At 36.1% G+C, this 10,435-nt stretch overlaps 2 protein-coding genes across 2 annotated transcripts; one reads left to right on the forward strand and one right to left on the reverse strand.

Moving 5' to 3' along the window:
* Window positions 1-1,228: 1,228 nt before the first annotated feature.
* Window positions 1,229-4,165, forward strand: LOC108837425 (nucleolin 1). The gene is made up of 13 exons (XM_018610754.2): window positions 1,229-1,341; window positions 1,435-1,483; window positions 1,659-1,816; window positions 2,020-2,115; window positions 2,202-2,381; window positions 2,479-2,601; window positions 2,693-2,731; window positions 2,832-2,917; window positions 2,996-3,116; window positions 3,200-3,300; window positions 3,382-3,543; window positions 3,625-3,887; window positions 3,981-4,165. Exons 1-13 carry the CDS (start codon window positions 1,318-1,320, stop codon window positions 4,007-4,009), a joined length of 1,431 nt encoding a protein of 476 aa, XP_018466256.2. The 5' UTR covers window positions 1,229-1,317; the 3' UTR covers window positions 4,010-4,165.
* Window positions 4,080-6,830, reverse strand: LOC108848577 (endoglucanase 5). The gene is made up of 7 exons (XM_056990580.1): window positions 6,234-6,830; window positions 5,679-6,092; window positions 5,485-5,571; window positions 5,254-5,378; window positions 4,883-5,223; window positions 4,742-4,792; window positions 4,080-4,657 (listed from the first exon to the last, which is right to left on the reverse strand). The coding sequence occupies exons 1-7, from the start codon at window positions 6,444-6,446 to the stop codon at window positions 4,320-4,322; spliced, it is 1,569 nt and encodes a 522-aa protein (XP_056846560.1). The 5' UTR covers window positions 6,447-6,830; the 3' UTR covers window positions 4,080-4,319.
* Between the last annotated feature and the right edge of the window lie 3,605 nt (window positions 6,831-10,435).

Genomic DNA, 10,435 nt, shown 5'->3' on the forward strand with positions numbered 1-10,435 from the left:
CAAATGTTTTAAACTTTTTATAAAAAATAAAACTTTGTAAAATATTTTGTTTAAAGTTTGTTTAAATTTTTTATTAAAAACTTTTTGTAAAGTTTTATTTTTTATTTTTATAAAGTTTATAAAGTTTATAAATTTTATTTTATTAAAATTTTATCAAAAACATTTTAAACTTTTTATAAAAATAAAAATTTGTAAAACGTTTTTTTTAAAAAATTATTTAACGTTTTTATTAAATAATTTTTTAATAATTTTTATTTTATAAATTTTACGAATTTTTTTTTTACTAAAAACTTTTTAATTAGATTAATCCAGGGTTATTTTGGGATTATGAGAAAAAATTATACTAAAAGGACAACTAAATGATGATTTTATAATATAAATACAACCATGCTGAATATTTGTTCTGTCTTGGTAATTTTCCAAATAATAATCAATGTTTAATCTAGATACGTAAAATAGGGTTTGTAATATTCATATCTTAATGTTTGCCCACATAAAGCTGGAACCACATAATTAATGCCAATATGCAACAATGCCATATCTACTTTTAAAAATATAAATAAGAAGAATTGTGGTATAAATTAGTTATTATCTGACGAATCTCAAAAATATAATGAAAAATTAACATCTGAAAAAAATTCACCGGTGCTAATTTCTCATAAGATATATAGTTCTACAAAATGATTAGAAAACAACTATGGTATACAATTATATAGAGTTAAACCATTTGCTACTAAAATTCTTTTATCATCACATATATGTACAATCAAAAATTTTGAAATATTGACCCGACCCAATTGTAAAAGTAAATGTTGACCATGAAACAAATATTTTAGTATACTACCATTAGGATTGTTAGCCCTACTTAACTTCTTTCTGGACAACCCAGTATTAGATGTAAGTACTACTATTATATATGTACAAAAAAGTAAGTACTACTATGTTTAAATACTATTTTATTTTCTTTGAAACCTATATATATGATTTGTTAGCGTGCTATTCATGATAACAATAAGCATTTGGTTAACATTACATTTTTCACAAGGCCGGAGAGAACAAGAAAACAAAACCCTAGCCCACTAGAAGTCTAATAAACTCATGAGCCCATCTTTTGACTTACCCGTTTCCACGTGGACGGCACAGATCAAAGAAGACGGCGCGAGAAGATAGCCGTTAGATGGAAAAACGAAAAAGACAACTATATCCCCAAACCAAAATCAAAACGATTATAAATACAAACTCCTAAAACCCTAAACTTAAAAATATCTTACGCAGCTCTAAAAACCTAGCAGTCGTCTTCTTCTTCTCAAATTCGCAATGGGCAAAAAATCCGCCACCAAAGTAATCTCCTCCTCCTCCGCCTCATCCTGTGTTTTCTAATTAGCTCTTCACCGTTCTCTAAATGAAACTCTGTTTGTGTTTCGTAATTTTCAGGGTGAAGCAGCCCCTGCTGCCATTAAGGCCACAAAACCTTTGAAGAAAGGTAACAACTTTAGGGTTCTATATCTGTGATCGATTAAAGTCCTTTGTTGGAATATGTCTGTTATGCGTTTGCTTTTGTGTTCTGTTTGAATCTTTATTTTTGAATTTTTTTTTGTTGATTTAATAGTTTGATTATGAAGGGGTTGTTTGATTTTAGCTATGTTGTTATTGTTCAGGTAAGAGAGAGCCTGAGGATGATTTGGATACCAAAGTGAACCTTAAGAAGCAGAAGAAAGACTTGGTCGCTGCTGTTCAAAAGGAAAAAGCTGAGAAGAAGGTGCCCAAGAAGGTGGAGAGCTCTGATGAAGAGTCTGATTCTGAGGAAGAGGACAAGGTATAATGGTTGTTTGATTCGTTTGAGAACTTTATCTAAGTGTATATTTGCCTGTGTATTACTGTGTGTTTTGTTTATGTTCCACTGAGATACTTTCTAAGTACCTCTGGATGATGTAAGAGTTCTGTGGATGTGTATCACTGTGTTGTCAATTGTGTATCTTGTGAAGCATGCTGCTAAAACCTTCAATTCTGTTTTTGAAGGAGCCCGCACAAAAGAAGGCCGTTGCTTCTACGAACGGAACTGTTGCAAAGAAGGCAAAAGATGAATCATCTTCCGGAGAGGAATCTTCAGATGAGGTTAATTACTTGATATTGTACAAGGGTTTAGCCTGCTCCTTGGCTCTTTGCTAACACATTTTGACTGTTGTTACCTTCTCTTTCAGGAAGAAGTTGCTGTTACAAAGAAACCTGCAGCAGCTAAGCCAGCTGTGAAAGATTCTTCCTCCTCTGAGGAGGACGATTCAGAAGATGAATCTGAGGATGAGAAACCTGTTGCCAAGAAGGCAGCTCCTGTTGCTACCAAGGCTGCAAGCAGTGACTCGTCTGAGGAAGATTCTGATGAGGTTAGTTTCTGTTCTTTAACGAGAGATCATTAAGCAGCTTTTGATGACAAGGAAACAGTTGATTCATTTACCACGTGTTTGATTGCTTGATTTGCAGGAAAGTGAAGATGAAAAACCCGCACCAAAAGAGACCAAGGCAGCCAAAAAGGATGGCAGTAGCGATGGCTCTGACTCTGATGAGTCTGAGAGTGAAGAAGAGGAAGAAACCCCAAAGAAAAAGGTTCGACAATGCTTAGTGCCTATTATATGATTGCATATTACTTTGACTTGCTGTTTGCTGATGGAAAATACTCTCCCTTTTATGAAAACAGAGCTCTGATGTAGAAATGGTGGATGCTGAAAAGCAACAGGTAAAAGTTCCTTCTCCCAAGTCCTAACATTGTAGGTGCTGTAATCTCTTTCTGTATCATGCTTTGAATTTTAATTTTTGTTTCACGCTTGGTCTTTCAGCCAAAGACACCATCAACTCCTGCCACAGGAGGATCAAAGACTCTCTTTGTTGCCAATCTCCCATTCCAAGTTGAAAAATCAGATGTGTAAGTAGCACTGTCCTCTCTCTCTAATCTCTTTCTATGTGCAAGTTCATTTTTCATAACTTTATTTTCCATATACAGTGAGGAATTCTTCAAGGGAGCTGGCCAGGTTGTTGATGTTAGATTTGCCATGTCTAAAGATGATGGCAGTTTCAGAGGTTTTGGCCATGTTGAGTTTGCTTCTGCCGGGGAAGCACAGAAGGTGAGATAATAGTTTTTGCTTATGATGAAAAGATATATAATCGTTAAGATCGATTGCAAATTAATTAACCCATTTGTACTTAGGCACTTGAATTTCACGGGAGACCTTTGCTTGGTCGTGAACTTCGTCTTGATGTTGCTCAGGAGAGGGGTGAAAGACCCGCTTACAACACTCCCCGAAGCGGGTAAGTTCTTTTTTTTTTTGGTTTTCTTGTGTTGTAGCTTGATGCTCTTGTGTTAATTAGTGTTCTCTTTGGCAAATTTAGAAACGGCGGTGGTGGTGGTGGGTCAGAGGTTTTTGTGAAGGGATTTGACTCTTCCCTTCCTGTGAATGATATCAAGAGCGCCTTGAGTGAACACTTTGCATCATGTGGTGAAATCACGAGGGTCTCTGTTCCCGTTGACCGTGAAACTGGTGGTTCCAGAGGGTGTGTGACTTTACTTACTCCACTTTGTTGTCACCACTTCCTCAAAGGGATGCTAACTAACTTTTTTGTGTTTTTTTATAGAATTGCTTACCTTGAATTTAAAGAAGGCACAGAGAAGGCGTTTGAACTTAATGGTAGTGAAATGGGAGGATGGAATCTCGTTGTTGATGAGCCTAGACCGAAGGAGAACAATAGTGGTGGATTCAATAGTGGAAGGAGCAACTATGGCGGAGGAAGAGACAGTGGTCGTGGCCGTGGTCGTGGCAGAGGAAGAGATAATTTCCGTGGTCGTGGCAGAGGAAGAGAAAACGGTCGTGGAAGACCTAGTTTCACTCATTCAGAAGGTATTACATGAATTTGTTATTATTGATATTGGTTCTTGAATCTTGATAGTGAGGTACCCAACTTCTCACTGATTCTTTGTTTTGTTTTTGCAGGTAAGAAGACTACCTTTAGCGACGAGTAGAAACTTTGTAGAAGAGAATGCTCTTTTTGTTTTCAAGTCTTTAACTTATACATTGCATCCTTTTTTATTGTTTTGGTTTTTTTTTTTGTCTGAGAACCTTTAAATTTTTTTCTTAATGTTATAAATTAAGCTCAATCTCGAGTACTTTTGGTGTTATCATTGTCTTCTTTCGTTAATCTCTGAGTAATAAGTACTCAACAAAAACATCTCTCAGAAGATCCAAATTTATTAATCTATGAGTAATAAAGTAGTCAACAAAAACATCTCTCAAAAGGATGCAAATATACATCTTGTCATTGTTAAACAAGTGTTAGTAGTAACTCAAGACTGATACTTTAGCTTGAGGACCGCCTTGTACGTAGACAAAATCATGAGTTTGTCCTGCTCTCAGAGTCTTTTGCCACTCAGGAAGCTGGTAAGTAGTCTTTTGCCCCGTTGGGTTTAGACCCCATATAGGTCCTGAGAGATCTTCAATCTTGAGCTTAAGATCCGATATCTGTTTCTGAGAATTGTTCTTGATGATCACTTTGTGTCTGTAGTACCTCGTGTCCCCAGCCATCCAATTGGCAGTTATTGAATGTAGAAACTCAATTGGTGCACCTGATTGCTTTGGAGTGTATCTTGTTGGTGTTGCTTTGTAAGACGAAGCTGTAAGAGTTTCATATAAAATGAGAATCAGACACTGTTTGAAAAGGCATAGACGTTGTAGAGCAAGTAAAAAAGATCATCAACCTGGTGGTTTTGTTGTTTGGTAAGGTTTGGAATATCCTCCTCCATAAGACCCTACAAAGCTCCATTACATTACTTGATGTTCTTGAAACAGGAGTAGTTTGATCGGCAATGAGTACATAGTTTAGTTTTTAAGTTAGTTACCTAATTTTCCAGAGAGTTTAGCGAATAGACCAACGAGTGGAGCTGTTCCTGACAGAGTTGGTTCTGATTGCTCGTAGTTTGCCCGGTCGTCAGAGTAGTTATCATTCTGGTCTGGTCCACCAACAAGAGCACCATGGATAACATTAGGATCAGCTTGTGACCTTCTGTACCAAGAATCAAATCCTTGTACACAGCTCACAGAAGAGCGTTGAACAAAGATTGAAGGGATTGAAGCGCCTCTATGGTGAACTCGGAGTGGATATTTTGGTCCATATCCAACTAGGTAACTCATTCCCTGACGGTTCTTCCCAAGAATGTAATCAGCCTGCAAGAAGTAAAAACTCGGTTACTGCATTTAAACTCTTGCAGGCTGATTACATTCTTTCATCCCCCAACCAGTTCCTCCCATGTAACCGGCATTGTCTATAGCGTATTTTAAGTAATACTGGTCCCCGGTGGCACGGTGTAGCCAAGCTGCAGCCCAAAGAAGCTCGTCCTTCAAAACATTTACACAATAGAGACTTTGTTTAGTTGCACTGAAACAGGATCCAGTAACTTTGGAGAAGGAAAAACGTTGAGAGATCAGATCAAAGGTGTTATACCGAGTAACCAGATGACATGTAGAAAGCTTTTGCATTTGGGATTGAATCAGTGAATAATCCTCTGTACTTATCAGCAAATGAGAAGAGCTGAAATGTAACAAGAACAAAGATTAAGAAAGAAAAGTAAGAAAACCAAACAAAATAAACTAAACCGATATAAACCAGATAACCAAACAAAAAGAAAGATACCAAACCTCTTTGGCATGAGTTAAGAGAATAGCAGAGTAAGAGGAGTTATAAGGCTTGAAAGCCAGAGAAGCAGCGGCAAAAGCAGCAGCGGTTTCACCGGCTAAGTCTGAACCAGGATGGTACTGGTCAAGCTTATAAGCTGTTCTTGAAGTGGTCATGTCCTCAGGACGCTCCCAACAGTAATGGTCTGATTGTCCATCTCCAACTTGACCCCATAGAACATTAGGCTGAGGATGAGCTTTGATGAAGTAATCAGTACCCCATCGGATTGACCACAATGTCTGTTGCATCTGGTTCAAACCGGATAGCTCTTTACGGTTATCAACTGCGGCCCACGATAGCATTGTCACTAAGAAAGCCATTGGTAAACCGAATTTCACATTGTCTCCTGCATCATAATATCCTCCTTCCAAGCTCACCTGTTCATTCATATATGCATCAACCTCAGTATCATTACAGAAACTTCTTTTTTTTTTTACTGGTATGTTTTTAATAAACATGTATAAATCCAAGAACATTAATTATATATAAGCATTGTGAGAATGTTATATGGGACTTACGCCTTGAGCAAGACCATCTTTGAGACCAGAATTGCCACGCCATTTGACGCGTTGAGTAGCAGGCAACTTCCCTGATCGTTGAGCCTCAAAGAACAAGAAGGTCTTGTCAAGGGCACTTCCGTAATTGTAGTACTCTGCCGAGGTGGTGGCTGCCGCGAGAAGAACGGTCAGTAACAGGCTTACACCGAACAAAGACCTACCAAACTTACTCATTTCTCTCGATCAATGTTAGTTTTAAGTTCCCAATAAATGTTCTTTGTTCAGAACTGTGTGATTTGAGTTATAGTATATATATTGAGAGAGAGAGATTCTGTCTCTGAGTTTGGTGAGAGAGAGAGGAATGTACAGAATCATGTAGGTACAAAATTGTCTGAACAATCATTGTCTTTGTCTTTATTTGTGTTCGTGTGTGTTTTGTGTTATTGTTTGATAATAGTTGTGGCTTTCACGTTTTGTTAGAGCTTCTCACGTTGTACCTTGAGACTTTTCTGCAGAAGCTGAACCAGTATTGACTTACCACGTGTGTGTATTCGTTATTAGCCGTTGGATGAACATGTATGGATATTGACCATCTATATGAGTAGAAGAATAGATGAATGTATCTTGTACAAAAATAATTTAAAAATGTTATAAGAATAATACATGGGTTGATTTTTGTTGTGTCAACGGGCAAGTTTCGTTCGTGGTCTTCACATCTTGCAATTCTTTTTTTCCTTTTGTCTTTTATTTGATTTATATGTTCCACCGTTGTCGTCTTATGTAACATGTGTGAACTAGAATGTGCGATTAGACCGAACTCCAACAATATCGAAACATCACTTTGATAATATTGTACTTTATGTGTAATCTATATATAAATTCATCGTTTTGGCGATTTTATTTGTGTTGCTACATTTAGCCGTTTGTCATGTTGGTTCACGATATTAGTGACATATGACAATGGCAGACGATGCGTTTAGTAGTCCTTAATAAAGCATTAGAGTGGCAGATAAGTCCATCAAGCCTATGTATTTGACTCCAACAATTGCTCTTATATTCGTGGAAGCCCATTGGTTGAGCATATTTCCATGGCTACTAAATTATGGTATGATCCTACCATTTTCTCCTCAGCTTCAGATTAATTAAGTACATGACACAAGCAGGGGTGAAGCCGCTTAGGGCTGGTGTAAACGCAACGGTTGCGGATACATGTTCTGCGACTGCAGATGATTACGGTTTTAAGCATTAATTATGAAATTTGTATGATTAATACATGAATTTGCATGATTTTAGCTATCATTTAATGTATATAATGATCATTTAGAGATTCATTTAGGCATATTTATGTTACATTGCATTGCATATGTTTATATAAGGTGTTGGAGATACTTGATGGTGAGTTTGAAGTCATTAAAGGGGTTTTGAGTCAAAAGAGTGAAAGATAAACATAGATAAAGGTCTTAAAAATATCTTTTGAAACTCATCTTTTGAAGCTCATCTTTTGATACGACATGGGAAATTGAGTTAACTTTCCAATGAAGGTGGTTTTTAAGTCATTTGGAGTTGTATTGAACGAGTTATGATCTATCTGCTAGAGGCATATCAGCCTTGTAGCGACCAGAGCTGTAGAGAGCAGAGCATGTCGCTAGGGAGAAAGCTGAGCGTATGTACCGACCAGAGAAAGTCTCTACGGTTCCCTAAGAAGCCCCACACGAGTAGTGGGAAGACCAAATCTCTACAGACGAAAAGACTACTTTTTATTGACCCAAGTTTATTGGATTGACCCAACTTGTTTTTAGAGTTACCCTTTAAACTTAATATTGAGATTTATCTTGTTTTTCTTCTCAAAACACTCTAATATTTGAAGAAAGATTGAATCTTTAGTCTATTTTCATCTGATTTCTTTGTGTTGGTTGGATTAAAATTGCTTCTCAACATGATTAGTCTTGAGTCTATCATGGGTTTAAGGTTAAACATGGTGATTAGTGAGTAAATTTCTTTTAGATTCATGGGTTAGGGTGATTAAAGCGATTAAATGAAGATCTAGGGTGTTTAGCGTTAGATCCATCTATTTTCTTGCTTATTGAGTGCTCTTAATGCTAGTTTAATTTTTATCTCTCTAAACTAGAACTCTAGACATTTCACGTACGTAAAATGTCTGATGAAATGTCTGAGCCAACTCAACCTTGCTCTTTGCTTGTTTAACCAAAGATATTTGATGTTATGAATGCTTAGATTAGTAGACTTGTTCTTAAAGATCGCTTGTGTGAATTAAACCAAAGACATTTGATGTTTATTTAATGAAAGCATAGAACATTTATCTTGACAAAAAACTTGTTTAAGATTGTTGTCTAGATTTAAGAAAACATGTGGATCGTAGTTTGCCACTCTAGATTTGATCTTAGTCATTTGAAGTCAAGTGACTAAGATCTTAGTCACAAACACTGAGGTTGTATTGGTCGGAGTTTGTCGTGGTTGGTACTGGAGAGACGAAGAAGGTTATCTTCCGGGGTTGAAAACGCTTGATGCTTTCACTGGTGAAATTGTACATTCGAGTCGGTACAAGTCTGGATGTGACTTTAAAGGTAAAAATGTTCTAGTGGTCGGAGGTGGAAATTATGGTATGTAGATTAACTTTTCTCTTAATAACTTGGATGCTAATACCGCCGTTAATACAAGAAACCATGCATTTTGACAGAATTCCGAGAGACATGGATATTAGAACTCATTAAATAAATTAACTAATAACGCCTTTGTCATATAATTAATAATTTATGAGTGCATGAAAGTTAAAGATGCACACTTCTATTACATGTCAAATTGTAGTTTAGATTTTTTTTTCTCTCAGGTGAGAAAATTACTAATATGTCTCACAACAATAATTAATATATTATCTTCATGGTTAAAAACTAGTTTGGATTATTGAGTTTTCAGATCTATAGACCATAGTATCATATAATAATGCTAATCACTATGATTTTTAGCTTACTTAGTATAAAATAAGTTTTATCAATGTCTTTGGTTTGTTCAACTTTAACAAAGAATTTTTTTTTTAATAAACGCTTACCAATAAAGTTTTAATATTCGATTTTTTCGTTACTATATTTCGTTTTCCATTATCTAAATTTGTACATGTGCATGTATTGGCCAAAGAAGAGGTATACTTGGGGATGTCATTTCTTAAGTAGTTTTCTGGTGACTATGGTTGACACATTGGTGATTTTGATGGATAAGGCAATGCTATTTATTTATGGATAGACTGGACAATAAACCTGAATCAAAAAAACCGAATCGAATCCGATCTGAAATTGTAGTATCGAACCCAAATAAAAACTGGTTAATATCTAAATGGGCTCTAAATTTCGTATCTAGAGAATCCAAACCGAACCTGACTCGAGCCAAAATATTTTGGGAGAGGTGAATTTAAAAGTTAACCATAAGGGGTGAACCTAAGTCTTATCCATACTCAAAATACCAAAAATACTTGAAATATTTATTGATTTTTTATCCAGATATTTAAGTCAACCCAATTTTTATGTTTAATTTAGGTATTATGGAAATACATTATTCAATTTTCTTAACGGAGTTAGTAGAATCCAAGTTATTAAGATCAAAGCTTATCTCTAAACCAGAATTTTCACCTTCGACCATAAAAACATTTTTACCTTTAAAGTCATGTCCATACTGTACCAACTCGAATGCACAATCTCACCGATTAAAGTTTCAAGCCTTTCACCGCCAGAAGATACCAATGTCTCTTCTCTTCGGTCGCAACCGCCAGAAACTCCGACCAGTACCACAAACTCCAGCAGTTGAACTGGTTAAAGTCTAGGGTGGTTGCGACTGGAGAGAATGGAGAAGGGTACATTCCAGAAGTGAAAGGGATTGATACTTTCACCTGTCAGATTGTGCATTCAAGTCAGTAGAAGTCTGGGTGTGACTTTATAGGTAAAAAGTTGAAGTGGTCGGAAGTGGAAATTATGGCTTGGAGACTAATTTTGCTCTTAATAACTTGGATTCTAATACAGCCGTTACTACAAGAAAATTGGCATTTTCTACGGATTTCCCGAGGGAATAGATATTAGAACTCCTCGAGTAACTTAATTAATGTCGGTTTTTTCTTTTAATTATTAATTTATGAATGCATGAACGTTAAAGCTGTACACTTCTCTTGCATGTCAAATTGTGGTTTAGATTTTGTTTCTTAGTGTGAAAGAATTGAT

The sequence above is a fragment of the Raphanus sativus genome, chromosome 1 (genome assembly GCF_000801105.2).
Source record: "Raphanus sativus cultivar WK10039 chromosome 1, ASM80110v3, whole genome shotgun sequence".
Taxonomy (NCBI): Eukaryota; Viridiplantae; Streptophyta; class Magnoliopsida; order Brassicales; family Brassicaceae; genus Raphanus; species Raphanus sativus.